A 19,333-nucleotide genomic window follows, 5' to 3' on the forward strand; every position below is an offset into this window, starting at 1 on the left:
ATTAACAATATTATCTAATTTTAGAAGCGATTGACTTATTTTGCATGGCAAACAAGGCATTTCGATACCTGTTCTGCTTTTTCACGAACACAATGGAAAGTACAGCGGACGCCTTGGCACGTGATGCAGGTTTTTTCAGTCTAGCAGCGGTTCACTGACTACACGTTTGCGCCCCCTTTATTTTCATATTTATGTCTGGCTTATCCGTTTTCCCCCCAGACAAAAAGGTTATTCTCTTTCAGGTAAGAATTCTGCTGAATTATTTTTTAAATACCCAGATTTAAATAACTTAAAATATTAATATTTCCCTCTTTTGGCCTTTGTTTGATACGGCTTTGGCTAGCGAACTTGGTTTTTACTCTACAACAAGTTTAACCTCGAACTCTAACAGTCTGCTAATGTAATGCTAGCCGCTTAATAGCTAAATAAGAAACGCATTGCGCCGTTTAAACTGCTAAAGTTTCGTTTTTACTGATATCGGCGCATTGGTAGTGGGACTAATTTCAATACATTGAAGTAATGCGCTTGTTAGCGATAGCAATGGTTTAGTTTGCAGATGATAAAGGCCAACGTAGGCCTCGTTAGCCGGTAGCATGTAGCTTAGCATAGCTTAGTTAATGCGAACAAACGGTAGGCGGCTCTAAAACGCACGATTGGAGACGTTCGGTATCTGTTTTCTAAAATGAAACTATTTTTTTTATAAATATTATGGAATATACTTGGGCTGCAGTGAATAAGTTATTAGTGCGTGTAATCGAATGTAACGTTACCTTACTTTAAGCTTGCCAGCTATGTTGTGTTTTAATGGCTCGGTTGACACGTAAAACTTCATTCTGAAAGCTGAAGTAACGTTAGGCTATGTAGAAACGGTTAAATTACGTTGATTATTAATTTGAGTGGCACTTTTTAAATTGGTGATGGGATTTTTTGATGTATGCACACTTGTTTATACCCTATATTTGAATATTTAGACTATCTTGTCTTCGTTACAGTGAAATTAACAGCAGAGCAGGTGTACATTGAATCCTTAAGTATGGACGCTGACATACTGAACATAGAGGAGATAGTAATGGGCGGTGGAGAGACTGCTGCCCCTGCTGAACTGCCTCCTGTGAAGACAGAGGTTGCTTACACCACCTCCATTCAGAACCGTGCACCACCTCCTATGATTCAGTCGTGTAAGTGTGATGGGAAATCATTGATTTTGTACTGGAAATATGTCCCTCCAGCTTTTGAATGCATGTTTCTAATTTGCACCTGTTGCAGTGTTATGCCAGTTTTCAAATAGTGTAATGGTGACTGGTGTCCTAGCATTTTTATTTAAAATCATGGATATAATAACTTTACTTTTAAGTCTTGAGTAGTAAGATTACTAAAAAAGAAAAAGATAGAAAGGACATGATTAAATATTCCAGGATCCACATATTACTGGATTAATATTATCCTGTTATGCTTATATTTTATGCTTATGCTTATATGTTATACTACTTTTAGAGTTTTTTTGTCTTATTGTTACACTAGGCATATACCTTTATTATAAACTTGTAATTGGCATTGCCTCCTATATCGATGTTTAAATTTGTCGTTCTCTCTGTGTGTTTAGATCAGCATGAAAGCCTGCAGTGTTTCCAGTGTTTTATTACTTTCTGCAACTCAAAAGCCAAGGAAAGGCACATGAAGAAGAGTCATCGGGAAGAATACAAGCAGCAACTTCAGCAGGTTAGTGATAGCACAGAAGCGCATATCTCTGATTATTTAGGATTCAGTCATTTACAACGTTCACAGTTTGATTTTTTCACCAGTAGACCAGATTTGTTTCTGTCAAAATGACTGGAAGTACTTTAAGTTATCAGTTAATGCTATTAAATTACATATATTTATTTGGTTTAATCTACTCCACAATTTATCAAGTGGTTTTGTTTCAGATATTGTAAGATTGCCTCCAGGTGAAATAAATGCTTTTTCAGAGGAAGGAGTAGTTATTTTCACTGTGCTTCTCTTTTATTTTTAAATTGTGGATGGATGCAATATAACTGTCTGAGTCCATGCATGCTAGTGATGTATGATTTGCGAAATAGTTATGCCGCCATATATCTATTATAACTTATTCAATAGACTAATAAATATTACTAATAAACTTAAAAGAGACACAAAATGCAAAAATCTGAATCTGTTTTTTAATGTTCATTCAAACATGACATTTTTTTGGTTTGAAAAGGATGCATATTCACATACCTGTTCCCTTTGCATCAACAGTGCGATACTCTGTTCACATGCTACGTGTGTGATCGAACCTTCCCCTCTTCTGAGGAGCTGACACAACATCAGTCGACCCACAACAAGGAGGACAAGCCCTTCAAATGTGCACACTGTCAAGAAAGCTTCCGCACCTTCTCAGAGGTAAGAGGAGGTTTACATTAATTGGAACTTAAAATGCTTGAACGACTCTTTTATACTTATGTATTTCACATATTTTTTTATTAAATTCTGTCCATTTAATGTGATGTTTTGCAGTATAAAGTATAAAAGTATCTTGAAGGATTAGTTTAAAAAAAAAAAAAAGAATCCTTTCACTGTCATGACTCATGTCGTTCCAAAACCATAAGACTTTCATTCATGCTTGGTACACAAATGAAGATCTTTTTGATGAAATCTGGCCCTCAGTCGACAGACTACTACTTTGACGCTTCAAAACGTTCTTAAAGAGATTGTATTACTAATCCATATGATTTAAGCGGTTTAGGCCAAATTGTTCTGAAGAGACGCTCGCTATCTTAATATGATGAACAGGCTTGTATTGACATATAAACACTGATTAGCGAATATAAACTAAAGCTCACCCATACATGCTTGACATGTGAGAACAAACCTCATTGGTTCCTGTGGAAGCTCAAACGTGCTGCTTAACACACGAGAATGAACCTCATTGGTTCTAGCTTGTCAAGCGAACATGCTTGGGCAACTATGTACTGTTGACTTACACATTCCATGCTTATATTTGGATTTTGAATAATTGTAAATGTAAGCCTATGTTTAATAACAATTCAACATGCATTACTTTCTTTCCACAAGTTAACAACGCATCGACGGCAGGTATGCCCTGAACGTCAGTTTGTGTGCAAAGAATGCAACGAGACGTTTCGAAGCCCTGGACTTTTACGCAACCATCGTTTGGCCCAGCACCCCGTGCCCCTGGATGAAGAAGAGGTAGAGGATCCCACAAAGACCTACCGGTGTGGTAAATGTGGAAGGGGGTTTGAAGAGGAGGCAGAGCTCCTGCAGCATCAGGAGAACCACGCAGGTGACCGGCACTGCAATGGTAGTGCTGCCATCAAACGTCGAGGGAGACCGCCGAAAACTGAGGCCACAGCTGCCAGTGAAAAGAAACTAAAGCGAAAGAAGGAAGACGAGGCAGAGGAGCCTGAGGAAACCAACAATTCAGAAGACGCTTCTGCAACACCAGCCACGGCTGAATCGAAGACAGGAGGAAGACGAGGACGCCCAGCCAAATCTACCCAGGGGCCGAAGGCAGAAGATGATGAAGCAGAAAATGATGACAAGAAAGCTGTTCCTCAGCCGGCCCGGCAGATCCCTTGCACTGAATGTGACCTCAATTTTGCCTCCCTGGCGCAACTTCGATCACATAAGAAAGAGAAGCACACCCAGCGTAAGCCTCACCCTTGTGAAGAGTGTGAGGAGAGTTTTAACCGACCTGCGCAGCTGGAGGCTCACATGGCAAGAGCACATAGTGCTGGTCGGTACACCTGTCCCACATGTGGAAAAAGCTTTGGCAGAGAAAGTAACCTGAAGGCTCATCAACAGAGCCATGGAAAAGAAGAGAAGCTAGTCGGAAAGAGATAATTCAGTTCGGGAGAATTTTGAGGGTCTATGTTATCAGAAGACGAATTTGATTTTTTTTTAAATATTGTGTATAGAAATGTAGGTGGGGGGACAGGGTTCACTTTAGATTTGAAGTTGTAACAGTGGGAATCCTTCAACTGTGTGGCGCTCGATCAACACTATGTGAACATGTTATTTGAAAACTGGAAACCCAAAGGGTAGTGTGTTCACAGTTAACTAACGGTATCCATGTTTGGATGCCTCATTGTATCTTGACGTCTGTACATAGCTTTGGCATGGCAAGTAACAAAGGATTCATACCACGACTGAATTCTCATTTGTAGGGATAACCATGTTGTAACTAATACCATCAAGAGAAACCCATGGAAAATTGTCTAAGGCTTCACATTGTTGTTTTTATTTCTTTTCTTTTTTTAAATTTTAAAGTTTTTTCTATGAATATAATGTGTTATTGTTTTTACATTATTTTTAGAAGTGTGTACAATCAATGTTGAGTGGAAAGATTTTCTAAATGATTGTTTTCTGATGAAATCTGGCTAAATTTTATTTCAAACGTTTTCATTTTCTACTGGTATGATTTAACATTTGACTTGAACTTAAATGTTACCCACAAAACTAAGACAGTTCTCTGAGTGAAGTAAATATCTGAATAGGTAATTGAAAATTTTTTCAATGTCATCTGATTTTTTTCTGTGTTGCTATTAATTATTTGCCCACAACAGCAATTTCTTTCGCATTCTATTAACGTTAGAAAAAACAGGTTGATAAAGGAACCCCATATCTAAACCTGTTTGTTTGCAGCATTTCACTTCTGCTAAATATTTGCTCTGTGCTGAACTAATATGAATTGGTGAACAACTTGGTCTGATCTCACTATGAGGGGCGGTGGCGTATTCAAGTACGAAGGATTGCGCAAATCAATAAATATGTTAAATTTCATGTAGAATAAAAAATGTATGACATCAACAATTCAGACTATCTATTTGAATAGTAAAGAGAAAAGCAACGGACTGAGACACCATAATAACATAGGGTGACAATATTTTGATTACCAAAAACCATGACACTTGGCCCAGCAAATATACTCAAAGGATACTCGAAGTTTACTCAAAGATGTTTAATTTTAATGCCTTTAAAGTAGACTATGCCTACTCTGTATGGATAGAAAATTGTTATATTACAAGACACAAATTCAGATAGGCTTTTTAAGAGGTTACTCAACATGTTTTATTATAACAGGGTTCAAAAATTATGAATGAAATAATAATAAAAAATAATGTCTTCTGTATTATAAAAAATATAAATAACTAAAAGAAATACCTCCAAATTGAACAAAAATAGCTCTCACAAACTGACAAAATGAACTAACAAAATATATTTATATCTTTAGTTTTCTTCCTCTTTATCCTGTTTTTTCTGCCTCATCCTCCTTGCTCATCTAATATTTTGCTGTATACCTGGAAAACCAGGACATTTCAGAAAACAGCCAGGACAGCGCATATCCTGGGAAAACAGGACTGTTGGTCATCCTATAATAACATAAAAGTTTTGCCATCCAGGTAATGTGTCTTGTTCTTTGGTGTTGATTATAAACGCAAAGATGGTTCGGTCAGATCCGAAACAAAGCCACGCGTTGCGAAACGTATGTGCAAGTATATAATATTAATTTCTTCCCTTTCACAAACTAAGATACCTAATATTATTTTAAAACATAAGGATAAAATTATTACGGCAACATGTCCCTTTTTATTGTTTTTAAATGAAGACCGCTCTAACTCCTCTCCCCTCCTACAGACGGCAGCATCAACACTCCCAGCAGCTGTTTTATACCGGAAGTATCGCATGGACAGTGGCTTATCTCACCTTATTGCTTCTGCATGCTCATGCAACCTAATTTGAGTTTTATCATAGGCGAGATAAAAGAATTTTGACTTTGCCGGTAGCTAAAATCTCGCATTATGCAGTTGTGTCTAATTTTTCTAATATATGATTTTTGAGCAGTTAAACCCGCCAATATCAGAGATCCATTGTTTCATTACTGAACAGTATCTTGGAGCGAAGGTGCTTGGAAATGTTCGTCGAAGACTCCTAGGTAATCTAAATGAAGTAAGCTTACTACTGCATTCACTGTAGTGGTTGAATTGACAGAACAAAACTGTTTTAAATGTCTTTGTGTCATGCAGCAACGCAGTCCATGATAGATGTTGTAGACACTGTTTATATCCAAGACCAAGACATCTCTTTCTTTAATACTACTTGAATCATGTTACAACCAGGGTCCGAATATAATTTATATTTATTTCAATTTATAAATGATTTCATATTCTGATTTTGTTAATAAAGGTTAGGCTTGGTTACTATTTCATGGCATTGGTATTAATGGATGAGTTCTCACCTCATTATTGTTAAAATTGCCTAGGTGAAAAATGCGACCTTTTAATAATAATAATACAGTTAAATTCAGATGGCTTTGCCTTGATATCAAAATTGATACAGTATTTCTTCCCCCTTCAAGACACCATGTCAGAGTTTACCCTCGATATCCAGCTGACGGAGTTAGGTTTTCCAAGCTGGAATTTCCCCCTCTGTGAGCCACAGAACGTTAAGGAGACATTTTTGCCAACACCGAACAGCATTGAAAAGTCAGCACCTGAGACTGAAATACCTGTAGGCTGCCAGGAAGATGCCTGCATTATCACTAGTGCATCAGCTGACAAAAGCTTTCTGCTGGACCATCAGTATTCATTTCCCTTCAAACAGGACTCTTCATCTATAGAGGGAACCACTCAAGGTAATTCAAAAAGCATTTTCTCAGAGGAGCATAAAGTCGTTTGCAATTCATGGAAAAGAGAAAGAAGAGAGGGGACAGAACAGAAAAACGATGACGAAGAGCCAAGTGGACAAGAGGTAAAGAAAAATTATGAAAAGGAACAGAATTCAGAGGGGAGCCCGAAAGCCTGCAGTCTTATGACAGATGACGCTATATCTAATGAAGAAAGGACAGATGAGGATGTGGAGTTTGTTCTGACTGATGATGATGATGATGATGATGATGTTGTTGAGGAGGAGGAAGATGATGATGATGTTGAGGAGGACTTGGATGAAGATGATGATGATTCCTGGCCAGGTATTGTATGGTTTTCCAAATAATGGATTGTGATTAAATGATTAATGCAGTATTTTGGAGATTTTGCACCCCACCACAAGAAAAAAAAAAAAAATACATTGCAATACATTGCACAATATATAGGTGTGTGTTGGGTCATTTTCCTTAATGACCTTTGCCATCATTTAAAATATAAAAAAATCTATATATAAACATATAAATTTAAATCTTTAGCACTAATAATCGTTATTGCTTAAATTAATCTAAAACTAAAAATATCAAATTTTTATACTGTACTTGATGTATATTATGAAATATTTTAAATAATCAATTTAATTTTTTATTAATTTAAGCAAAATAGTGAAAAGGGAAAGTAAAGAATATTGGTACATTACTAATTATTTTATCTTAAGCAATTATGTGTCATTATTGTATTAACAAGTGCAGTCTGCTTGTTTTTTATTTGAAATATTATAATTATTACAGCTATAAATTCATAAACACTTTTTCTGGATAATGATGGCATAAGATGTCAAATATTACTGATTGGTTAGTAATTTCCATCCTACACACTGATCTCACGCAGCTGCCATTTTGAAATCAAAAGCGAGGCTTCCGGTGGGAAGAATCCTGGAAGTACAGATAGACAACAATATTCATATTCTTAATTTTCAATGTATATAGTTCGCTCCTGCTGCTTTTTTACGTTCTATATAGACTAAAGTATGAAAGAAATGTATGTACATTTTTGGAATAACAAATTTCAAGTTTTTTCTTTGATTTCAGAGACGAATGGATGTGGAGAGAATGAAGGGAATCGCTGCCATGTGTGCGACCTTACCTTCTCCTCTCTCTTCCTACTGCGAGAACATTTAAATATGCATACGGGTGTTCGTCCCTACCGCTGCGATGAATGTGGCAAGCAGTTCTGCCAGTTAGTCAATTACCGCACGCACCTTCGCTCCCACTCGCACAAGGCCTCGATCCACTGTCGTGTTTGCTCAACCATCTTTGAGACAGAGGAACAGCTCCAGCAACACTTGGACACCAACCATTTCGAGAAAGAGTTCTACCAGTGTGATTTTTGCAAACAGATTTTCACCGACCTAGATGTTTGCAAGGGTCACGTAGAAACACACAGGCAACAGGCGAAACGTCATTTGTGCCTCAAATGCGGCTCCAGTTTTCGCCTTCGCAACTCGCTGCTCCGTCACTTGGAATGGCACAACGTAGGCATCTTCTCCTGCTCGGACTGTGATCGGACCTACTCCAGCAAGGCTTCTCTGTTGCGCCACAGTTTCTCTCACTTGGGCGTCTTGCCATATACGTGTCTAAAGTGCAAGCGTCATTTCCGCTTGCCCTCTCTCTACCACAGCCACGAGTGTAAGCCGGAGAGCATCCAGTGCATGGCGTGTTTAGTTTTCTTTCAGAGTCAAGAGGACTTTGACAAGCATAAGAAGGACACAGGTTGTTGGGGTCATCAAGGGGTATTGCCTACCAAGAAAGACGAAATCCGCTGCATGGAGTGTGGAGAAGTCTTTGCAAGCATTGAGGAATTAAAGAAGCATGGGAGCACTCACCAGAGGGTCCTGAAATGTGCTGAATGTGGGATGGGTTTCCGCTCGTCACTCATGCTTATGTCACACATGGGAGGGCATGTGGCTCAGCGGCCGTGTCTCTGCCAGAACTGTGGCCTGGGCTTTCCACATCAACATGGTTATGACAGCCACCTGAAAACATGTGGAATGGTAACTCCACCAGTGGTAAGGGTTTAGTTTCTTTTTTTCTTTTTGTTAAATGTCCTGTACTTTAAAGCAGGGGGTTTCATAGGGGCTAAAGAGAATTGTTAAGAATGTTAATTAAAACTTTACGTTTATTGATTTTGGCATAAGTGTTTCTTTCTAGTATTGTTGTTAACTAAAACTATTAAAAATCTTTTTTCAGAAATTGAAATAAAGCTAAAATAAAACATCAACATTGGATGAAAACCTTAAACTTTGAATGTTTCTTTGGCAACTTTGTAAAATAAGTTTGTTGAAGTACTGCAATTAATGCTATATAGAAATAAAAACCAAAACAACTGCAAGTTGCAAAAGAACTTAATAAAGTTAAACTAAATTTAATATAAACAATGAAAATGTTCTAATAAATCTCACTGACAGTATTAATTAGTACTATTATAGTATATGCAAAAGTATAGAAATGATGCAAAATTAACATGGTTTAATTCAGCATTCTAAAGACTGGTCAAAAGTAATTTTCAACATTGCCTTGCCACATACAAAATTTCAAACATGATGATTTTATTGTGAAAAGTGGTATATAAATTAATAGGGGTATAACTCCCTTTTTCACTTTACAATCCTACGTCGATTCTATTAGCCAGAGATGCGGAATTTGCAAATATCTCAAAACATGCTGTGATGAGATTAAATTAAGAGGTATACTGATTGATATATTGATATTATATTATTTGCCTATTTTACACAACCAGTACTGATTTTTTTTTTATTAACTTAAAAATACAAAATAAAACAGGCAGACTTCATTTTCTCCAGTAGGTGGAGCTGGATAGCAGAACAGGGTTCCATGTTTGCCACATTACACAAGTAGCACTAATAAACACTACTTTATTTGGCATTTTATGGAGTTAACATGAAAGGAAAATGCCATCAAAACTTTTCTGAAAACGAATGGTTCCCTTCAGAGGTACTGATATAAAAATCCCCCCCACACACACAAATTAAAAACTCCTCTGAGCTTGGCATGAATCACGTTAAAAGCCTATTTCAATGTCAGAACAGAAAGGCAACGAGTTTTCTGTTCTGCAGTTAAGAAAATATCTCGATTTTTACCTCATCTCATCTCGGCAGCTCGAGCATCAAAATATTATACGAGCCACCCAGTGGAAAATACCACATGAGGGGTTGTTCATGTGCATTTTCCATGTCGGCTTTTGGTATTTACCATAATTACAATAGCACATGAATGCACCATAACGTCCCGGTAAGTTGGAAATTTGAAGTCTTGTGAGAAGCGAGAACGAGTGCGAAACAGAAACTGCTTTATTGCAATTCGACAATTATATGATACTGTTTATGATGTATAACCCAGCTCGGTAGACATGGCTCCACACGATAAAGTTGGCCGGCTCCAATAATAACAAAAGCATTTTTTTTTTTTTTTTTTTTTTTTACGGACAGGTTTGTGAAATACACCCCACAGCTGTAGGGGAAGCTCGGTGAGAAAACATGTAAAAACAAAAGTGAAAATCAGCAAAGAAATGGCTAGAGTTGCCAAGTTCCCCTTTAATATTAAAATATTGAGAATATGTCATTGTTGAAAAAATGTCTCCATACTGTAATCTTATTCTGTTTACAGGCTTCTGTGAAGAAACCAAAACCAAAACCAACCCCCTCTACACAAATAATGAAAACAATTGCTCCTAACGTGGTCTTCCAAACTATTGCTCAGGCCTCAAACCCCGTCAGATTCTCCAATAGCTTGAAGGAGGTCCGCATGGTTCCTTTAGGTGACCAGAATAAGCCTGCTGATGGTGGGTGGAAGCTTACCTTAAATAAAGAGCAAACTCCAGGTATGCCTTTAGTCATGCTTGTGCCAGTTTCCACTGCACAGTACTCATCTACCTCAGATCCTACCAAGAGATCCCAAAACCCTTTGCCATCTTCTCTAGTCTTAGAAACACGCTCATCTGCTCCGCATGTAATTTCCATGCCGGTGGTCCCGTCTGGATCTGTTATTAGCAAAGAAGCAGAGAAAGACACTGTAGAGCCCAGCAGAACCAACATTCCTTCAAATACCCTTATTCCTGTGGAAAGTCATGACAGTTCCTCGAAGAAGAGGTGGACCATTTTAGAAGATCAGGGTTCTGTTCAAGTTATTGATACAGAAAATGTAAAGGCAGGTGAACAGGCTGCAGGTGCAGCGCAAGCGAACCAGGGAATGAACGGTACTACTCAAGTAGAGGTGGAGAATGAGCAGGAAAATCAATCAAATGGGGACCCTAATATATTGAGGGATGAAAAATCGCATCCAGGGTGTTCATCAGATGCCGCATCTTTCAATTCCACATGCCCAGTGACACCATTGTGTCTAAAAAGGGTAAATGAGGAAAAGGATGATGACATCATCAAGAAAAAGTCTTCAAATTTGAATGGCCTTAACTCCTCGCCACTAATGGCAGAAGTAGAAGTTAGTGTGCCTTTCATGAGAAAATCAGAGAAGCAAATGCTGGATACACAGGACAGTACAGATCAGAGATTATTCAAGGAATCTGACACGATGTGTGCAGAGTCACTAATGAATTTTACGGTGACTGGGGACGGATCAGAAAGTGGTCCTCAGGGGCAAAACGAATCTGGTTTCGAGGTAGAGGTGGAAATGAATGAAGATGTGGATTTGAGCAGCATGGAAGTGGAGATTGGTGATGAAGACAGTGGAGTTGATTTGTTGGATGCTGAGCTTCATGAATGTGTGACTTGTGGACAAGTCCTTCCTGAAAAAGATATGATCCAGCACTACATGAAGCATGCGGCTGACACAGACAGTCCTGCGTGCTCTCCTACTAACTGTCCCTCTCACACTACAGAACAATCCTCTTGTAGTCCATCAAGAAAAAGACTACGATCTGGTACAGAGTTGTGACATTTTGTTCAAGAGTGTTTACTACCTTTCTTTTTTTTTATTATTTTAAATTGATACGCCTGGTTATTAGTAATACACCATTAACTTCACAATCATTTTTACCCAATAAAAATTTGGGAAAGATGGGTGTATGTTAAAACCAAGTGTGTTTTGAGTGTTTGACGTTTCTTTCAAGGTATCTTATTACATTTCCAGATTATCGTGTAAGATACAATGAATGTAGATTGGGACATTGGAATAAATGTTTGTTTGTTTTTTTTGTTTTTTATATTTATATTTATTTCAGGGTAATTTGGGAAATTGAGGTAGTGTTGGATCAGCAGCTTAATTCTGGTCTTTTGTGCGAGACTGCACATCTTATCAGTCCTGCTTGGTTTAAAGTTTCAGCTTCTGATTGTGACATTATGTACTGTATCTTCTGTTCTTTACTCATTCCTGTAGTGGAGTTTCTGATGGTCAAAGTGGGGGCAAAATGTTTTTCTGTCAGCAAAAATAAATATGCAAATGCCACAAAACTTAATTTTCACAGCAAATTCAATAAATTATAACATATTTGAAAATCAGTAAAAATGTCAGTGTCTGTTTACTTGTCTGTTTACTGTTTATTTTATAAGTTATTTCCCTATTTTTGTAAGTAGGATTGAAAATAAATGCGAGCCATTTGTTAAGAAAAGCTGCAAGCTAACTAACTTTTTTAGTGATATAAATGTGTGTTCTGTAACCTACTTAATGACTCTTTAATATTTTTTTAAACTACATATTGATGTGCAAATAAATAATTTATATCCGCTGCCGTCACTTTTAAGAATCTAACATTGTGATGTCATTTGATACTGTTTTGGTGGTTCTCTGGAATTAATGCTGTTGCAATTGAGTTCAAAGTGAAATCTAGTTAGGCCTATAAAAATAACATTAAGGTCACATTTCTCATGGAGACAGCATCTAATCTGTGTGAACCATCAGCTCCTCTGTTTAAGCAATTAAATATTTTATCTATTTTCAGCATAAACATCTATCAAACATGTATCTTTATGTACAAATATATGGTTCAATATCATAGCCTCCCAAAAGTGTTTAATAACTAGCCTATTTGATGTCCATTTATCCAACCCGACAAGCAAAGAATGTTCATTTCTTCCCTATTATCATACAACACTTGGTCAATTTTCCTTAAAATATAGAGGACCGTCACATTGGAATAGTATTCCCCTTTTTATTAAAACTAGCTTATTGTCAGTATTTAAGTGAAGCATTAAAAAAACACTTGTGTTATTGTTAAAATTTCTGTGTTGTCTTTAATTGTCTGTCATTATTGTGATGATTGTTGCTATTATAATAATTTGATGTGGTATTAATTGAAAATCCAGAGGAGAGGTTTTACTAAGCCCTTGTGGGTTTCTTACCTCTCTACAAAATCCATAGGTATTGTTTTAATATCTATCTGTTTTTTTCTTGTGCTAAATAAATAAAAAAGTAAAGGCGGCGTTGTTACTGAGAGAGTAAAGTCAAATTGTTGGACAACAGGCAATTCTTTGGGTTTATTCAGATTTTTGATTCACCACCAAAGTCGTAGCATTTGGGAGGTGTTCAACAGGCTAAACCGACTCCAATGACTCATCCGGGAAAAATAAACCGAGTGGGCGGAAAAGCGAAAAGAGCAAAATGTCATCAAAGATCAAATGAATCGCTGTGCATCACTTCACTGGTAAGCGAGACTATCTTCGTTGTTTTAAAGTAGCCTATAGCCTCTGTTTTCATTTAAAAAAATATAACTAGGCTACAATATTGTGTCAAGCGTAGCCTACTCTTTTGGTCGTCTTATTTAACTTTAGCCTACTTTTAAAACTGGCAAGAATGTTTTAAATTATGTCAGACCATATCGCCTACTACACTAGTTTGTGGTAAATGTTACATTTTGTATGTTGCAGTTCACTATCATATTACGATAGTCCAGTGTTGTCACTTGACTTACCAGATTTCTTTGCAGAAATGTCTAGTTTGTTGATCATCGTAAATTGAATAACTTGTAGGTGATATATAATAGGCTACATTAACTTATGACTTAACTTATAGCCTATACGCACGAAAGTCAGTAGGCTATTAATGTTTAAATATTAGTTCTATTGTAAGCGCTGTTCTCTGTCTGAGCTTTTGCATATTTTTCTAATTTGGACATTTTCTCTTGTTAGGTTTGGTGAGAGGACAAGATCACACGTTTCAAACACAGGAAATGACAAAGAACGGCATTTTTTTCCTCTCTCTGCTAGGTAGGCGACACTAGCGGTTTTTTTTCCCCCACCCCTTCCTTTACTGTTATTTGAGACCACCGTGCATTGCATATTTGCAGCAATATCTTGTTAGATGTGGGTACTCTGAAGCAAAGTATTGGTGTTAATTTTCACAATTTCTTTTGTCTGGTGTTTAGGCTTAGGTCACATTGATTGTGCCATCATTTAATGACTTGTTTATCTTGCTCCATTTTTTTTTTTCTAAGAATTGATTACCATATATTATTACATCACTATAAAAAGTAGTCCTATCTACATTACATGTGTTTCTTTTTCTCCCTAACCTTTATAAAGCTATGGTCAGTGCTGTTGAAGGTAAGAATTTATATTGTGAGCTTTGTGTTTTGTTAGCATGTTCAGTCAGGCTATATTTAAATAAGCATATAAATCCTAAATATTCGACTGACTCCTGCACAATACTGCACCTGTTTACATATCCTTACATTAATGTTTTTCTTTTCCCATAGACAAAGGCTCATGCTATGGCATTGGCTCTGGCACTATGGCTGGTATTATATTCGCTGATGTTGCAGTGACGATCTTCATTGTTTCTACCACCTACTGGTATGCCAGCAAGCGCAGACAAAAGAAAGAAAACGGTCAGAAATTACACACACTCTAACCATACTGTAATTGTCATGTAAATGCACAGATGAAATTTAACATGCCTGTGTTGATGTATTTTTTTTAGCTGACGAAGTCTACATGAATGTCAGAGCAAACTGCAAAACATGATCTTTTGAAGAACTATGGAAGACTCACTGACATTTAATATCATATTACATAAAATGATAATAGAGGACTTATATTTTACATTTTAGCAAAATTGGAATACACTCTTAAGTCTTCTTGTTGATATACAGTAGTTGTAGATGAGACAAAATTACTTACACTGGAAACTAATATTATTAACTAAGTCTAGTAGATTATCAACAGCAATAACTGCAGGAAGGAAAAACACTGCTAGCTAGTGGATAGTTCTGTCTCACTACTCTTTCCTTGCTCTAGGAGAAAGTGACTTTTAAAATGTAATATAATCAAGCTTTATGAAACTTATATTATACAAAGAAAACAAACAATTTTGTAATTTTGTTCATGAAAGTGTGCAATTATGCATTATGTTTCTACATGCGTCAATAAGAAAAAGGTCTGTATAAGACAGACATGATGCCATCTCAGTTTCTTTGCATGAGCTTTAGGTGATTAGTAAGGTTACAATTTGAGTCTGTGGCATCATAGCTTAATATGCAAAAAAGTGCAGAGTTCTGTATAATTTCTCTGCATATAATGAAACAATTAATAAATCATATCTTTTTAAAAAAGTGGATTTATGGATTTGTTTGATCTTCTGCACAACATGAAATTTATTTTGCAGGTGTATTGCAGATTTGTGTATGTAGATTAACATTTGCTTTGTTCTCTCTGTTATCTAATGATCTTGACTTTCTCCAATCACGTCTGTTCTGAGCTGATAATGAGCGTAAGAAATGGCCTTTATTTCTGCAGACAGTTACCAATCAACAAATCAGCAAAGAAAAAAAAAAAACGTGTCCTGGCTGTATGTCCTAGCATGTCCTTGTTGTTACATATGTGCTTTTCCATAAGCATGTCTTTGTTGTTATAAATTTTTAAAGTATCAAATGACTGTACTCTGGAATCTCCCAGAAATTCCTGTCTAAAACAAGCACAAGACTGTGAGTCCTCCATTGGAAAAAAGGGGAAGCAGAAAGAAATGAATCTTTACCGTTTTCATCACTTAAATTTCTAGACTTATTTGCAATTATCAAAAAATGTTAATAGTTCTGTCACCACTCTTATTTGATAAGGATATTTTGGAATAATGATATTGTTTAAAGTCTTAATTTAAATTCTTTAACACTTAATGTAACACATAATGTATCATATCCGCAATGTCCATTGAAATGCAAGTCATTCAAACGTCAAAATGTTTGTTTTTAATATGAATGTATAACTAATAATCTTTAAAAATCTCAAGTACTTTAAGGCAAAAGGTCATTTATCTGTCAGATTGTGACTGTATATACCTCGTCAGTTAGTTTGTCTTTAGTTAGTTGAATCAAGTACACACACCTGTATCACTGAAGCACACTTTGCTAAGAAAAACATAGTTAAGTGGAACAGGATATAGGTTTTTTTTTTCTACCTGTTTTAGGGGATCAGATACTGGCTTTAGTAGTCACATCCTGTGCAGTGAGACTTAACCGCATTAACAACCAGGTCCCTCTCACTAGCCGCTTACTAACTTACTGTGAAGTGCAACCGCATTTACTAAGAAGGACATTTGAAAAGATGGGTTTTTTTAAAGATGTATGCTCAGATTTAGTCTCCAATGTATTTTAATCTTGTACTTTAAGGCTAGAAATAGCCTATATATTCTAACATTGACAGGATACAATGTAAACAAATGAAATACTGAACTATAGGTTAAGTGTGTGTGGGGATGTAGCAAGGGAGAAGAGAGACTAATGTTACCTCAGATAGCACAAGCACGTGTAGCTCCTCCCCTCTATCCTTTGGTTCTATTTTGATGGATGGTGATAAGTCATCAACACATACTCAGTGATTTTTCACACACAGGCAATTTCCATATAATCCACTCTGATATTCAAGGTGTTCTAGCTCATAGCCAGAAAGGCGTATTGCGCTGTTTTAAAGAAACCTCAAGTCAGGACTGTACCAACCCTGAGTAATTCTGCGCTCATTATGAGAAGGATTCTATACCTAATGGTCCCTATGAATGGACTTTTTGGTGAGTACATTTACAAACTTTCATAGGTTTTAATTATAAATGAAGAGTTCAGATGCAAAAGCCTCTAAATGCCATTTGAAATTTTCTTCTTTAATGATGATTTTTATCAAACTTGTATATTTAAGTTCAGAAATTTCACTTAAATAACAATTAATAGGTAATTATCATTGCCATTTAAGTGAAATTACTGAACTTAAATATACAAGTTTGATAAAAATGATCATTTTAGAAGAAAATTTCAAATGGCATTTAGAGGCTTTTGCATCTGAACTCTTCAAATGAACTTGGATTGGAATTGATTTATATATATATATATATATATATATATATATATATATATTGTTCTTCTTCACTAGTTCAAATCATCAGCATTAAAATGGTCAGTTTGCTCTGTGGTCAGTTATGCTTTGGCAAATATTTCCTGTCTTTGAATCACAATTAAGACATTTCAGTGGTTGAAGACATTTGGCTTTGGCATACTTTTCACTACAAAACTCACTATAATAGATGGTAATTCAATCCCAATGTTGAAAAAGCATAAAATGTGTGCATATTATATAGTATTAAGTTACAATTCATGTATATGTCATGTATATGTTCTAAATTGAATATGTAAGTATTCTTTGTATGTAATATCTTATTTAACTAATTGATATGGCATAGAATGCTTCTTTTAAGTATTGCAATAAATATAAATAGGCAGTATCAGTTTAATGGAGTTGCAAAAAAAATGGATTTTATAACTATTTTGTATGTTTTATTTGTGGTTTTATGTGTACTTGCACACTGTGAAAACCTCTATGATCAATAAGTTATGACATGATTTTACATTGCTTTAACTCATAAAAATAAGCATTTTTCAAAAAAAAATCAAAATTTGATCAGTTATATAATTCAATTCATTTTTTTAAAGTCAGTTGAACGTAATTTAAGTCGAAATGACTTAAACATCCAAGCTGATTGTACTTAAAACTTAGGGGTAGCAACTTTTTATATTTAATTTTTTATTTTATTTACAGTTTGCAAGTAATCAAGATAAAATAGCCTTTTCAATTCTGTTGATTGATTTTAGAACATGCCACAATAATATTTTCCCTTCTTACTTTTATCAGCAGGCTTTGTTGAGGGGAATCAAGGTAATAAAGATCTCTAAAATTCAGCTGAATCTTCTTTTTGCCTATATTAGAACATCAGTGTGCCAATGTTTTCTGATTCTCAGACTGCAGTTCATGTTACCAGTTGGACATTGGAGTGGTTGGGATCATCGTGTGTGACATCATCCTCACACTCCTCATCGCTCTCTCAGTCTACTGTTTTGTTTCCCATCAGAAAAGAAGCGGCAGTTTACAGGCGCAGACCAGTTTCTATGGGTCAGGTATGTCTTGTTTTGTTTGCGAAATAAAAAGAATCAAAACTATGAGTTCCAGTCAAAGTTACTTATTTTTCTGATGTTAAGGCAAAGCAAAAAATCACCAGCCATCAATGAGGTCAAAGACAATTGAAGTAGAATCACCTTATCAGGTAAACAATATCAGGTTAATGTATATATAAATCAGTATTTATCGTAAATGCAAAGTATTTGTGAGTTTTAATACCAATTTTGGGTAAATCTCAACATAAATGTAATTATGCATGTAATAATTTTCAAAATGGTTTGACAGGAACTTTATGGAGTCCAATCAGATATATACAGTGATCTTCAGCAGTATCGGAAATGAGGTGACTGTATGACATAATGGTAATAATGGATCACGTACAAGAATTAGAGATTGCATAAGTTCATTAAGTTGTCAAACTGCATCTGTGTATTTACCCCTAAATAAGCTTGATTTAACTTAAAGAAACTTGATTTATGCAAAGAATTGTTTTATTATTTTGATTGGTTGTGGCATACATATAAAAACATGAATATAAATAAATAAATGTTCATAGTTTATGGAAATGAAATGATCTTCAAGAATTTGTTTTCTAAATTTTTTAATATAGCTGTCACAGTTGTTGTCATTTTTATTTATTTATAATATATCTTTGTAATAATCTATATCAGAATAGAATTCCCTTGCTCTTCATGTATAAATAAATATGTTTTATTTTGATTATGTGGCCTTTGATCATTTTTTGTCTGTTTTTTATAGACAACATGTGGGGTCGAAATAAGCATTAAGCCACACCGATCATGCACTGTTTGTGTGTGTGTGTGTGTGGCTAAGGAAGTGGACACTGTGTATAGCGGACCTGTTTAGAAATCGCATGACTGCAGTGAGTCAGTTAGACAAAAGGGACTTTTTTTGGTGATGATGAATGTCTTGTTCTGAATTTATATCCTGAATCCTGAACTTTAAATCCTGAAATATATACTTATGAGCATTTCCCCTTGTTGATATGTTGATCTATGTTTAGGCTATGTAAGTCAAGTTTATATTAAAAAAAAGAAAATCAAGGAAATGAAACTGAAAGGTGCTTGATATGGGTTGGCATATAGAGAGCTTAAATTTGATACTAGATTAAATGTGACCACTTCAAACGTCCACAAGAGTGCACTATTATCTCAGTGTACATGTCACATCCAGCGTATAGGCCTACTCTGTCTGTCTTCAGACTTGTCATTCTTCATATCATTCATGTCCTGGCTATTTTGAAGCA

General features: G+C 35.8%; 4 protein-coding genes across 6 annotated transcripts; all 4 read left to right on the forward strand.

The window, feature by feature from the left end:
- The first annotated feature begins 83 nt into the window (after nucleotides 1-83).
- znf576.2 (zinc finger protein 576, tandem duplicate 2) lies at nucleotides 84-4,651 on the forward strand. The gene is made up of 5 exons (XM_039679468.2): nucleotides 84-242; nucleotides 993-1,178; nucleotides 1,604-1,719; nucleotides 2,257-2,400; nucleotides 3,073-4,651. Exons 2-5 carry the CDS (start codon nucleotides 1,034-1,036, stop codon nucleotides 3,859-3,861), a joined length of 1,194 nt encoding a protein of 397 aa, XP_039535402.1. The 5' UTR covers nucleotides 84-242; nucleotides 993-1,033; the 3' UTR covers nucleotides 3,862-4,651.
- A 1,000-nt stretch (nucleotides 4,652-5,651) lies between these two features.
- On the forward strand, nucleotides 5,652-11,806 carry LOC120484589 (uncharacterized). 2 transcript variants are annotated; one of them, XM_039679868.2, is made up of 4 exons: nucleotides 5,652-5,967; nucleotides 6,377-6,988; nucleotides 7,754-8,730; nucleotides 10,349-11,806. In XM_039679868.2, the coding sequence occupies exons 2-4, from the start codon at nucleotides 6,382-6,384 to the stop codon at nucleotides 11,630-11,632; spliced, it is 2,868 nt and encodes a 955-aa protein (XP_039535802.2). In that variant the 5' UTR covers nucleotides 5,652-5,967; nucleotides 6,377-6,381; the 3' UTR covers nucleotides 11,633-11,806. The 2 variants fall into 2 exon arrangements, with proteins under 2 accessions (XP_039535802.2, XP_039535800.2); XM_039679866.2 differs by having other exon boundaries at nucleotides 5,652-5,953.
- Nucleotides 11,807-13,189: 1,383 nt separating this feature from the next.
- On the forward strand, nucleotides 13,190-15,242 carry hcst (hematopoietic cell signal transducer). Its single transcript, XM_039679318.2, has 5 exons — nucleotides 13,190-13,337; nucleotides 13,822-13,899; nucleotides 14,215-14,235; nucleotides 14,388-14,519; nucleotides 14,612-15,242. Exons 2-5 carry the CDS (start codon nucleotides 13,863-13,865, stop codon nucleotides 14,653-14,655), a joined length of 234 nt encoding a protein of 77 aa, XP_039535252.1. The 5' UTR covers nucleotides 13,190-13,337; nucleotides 13,822-13,862; the 3' UTR covers nucleotides 14,656-15,242.
- A 127-nt stretch (nucleotides 15,243-15,369) lies between these two features.
- On the forward strand, nucleotides 15,370-18,764 carry tyrobp (transmembrane immune signaling adaptor TYROBP). Of its 2 annotated transcripts, none has more exons than XM_039679315.2 (5): nucleotides 15,370-16,690; nucleotides 17,803-17,826; nucleotides 17,910-18,065; nucleotides 18,147-18,211; nucleotides 18,352-18,764. In XM_039679315.2, the coding sequence occupies exons 1-5, from the start codon at nucleotides 16,645-16,647 to the stop codon at nucleotides 18,406-18,408; spliced, it is 348 nt and encodes a 115-aa protein (XP_039535249.2). In that variant the 5' UTR covers nucleotides 15,370-16,644; the 3' UTR covers nucleotides 18,409-18,764. The 2 variants fall into 2 exon arrangements, with proteins under 2 accessions (XP_039535249.2, XP_039535251.2); XM_039679317.2 differs by having other exon boundaries at nucleotides 17,806-17,826.
- Nucleotides 18,765-19,333: the final 569 nt, after the last annotated feature.

Source organism: Pimephales promelas, chromosome 12 (assembly GCF_988280905.1).
Source record: "Pimephales promelas chromosome 12, fPimPro1.hap1.1, whole genome shotgun sequence".
Taxonomy (NCBI): domain Eukaryota; kingdom Metazoa; phylum Chordata; class Actinopteri; order Cypriniformes; family Leuciscidae; genus Pimephales; species Pimephales promelas.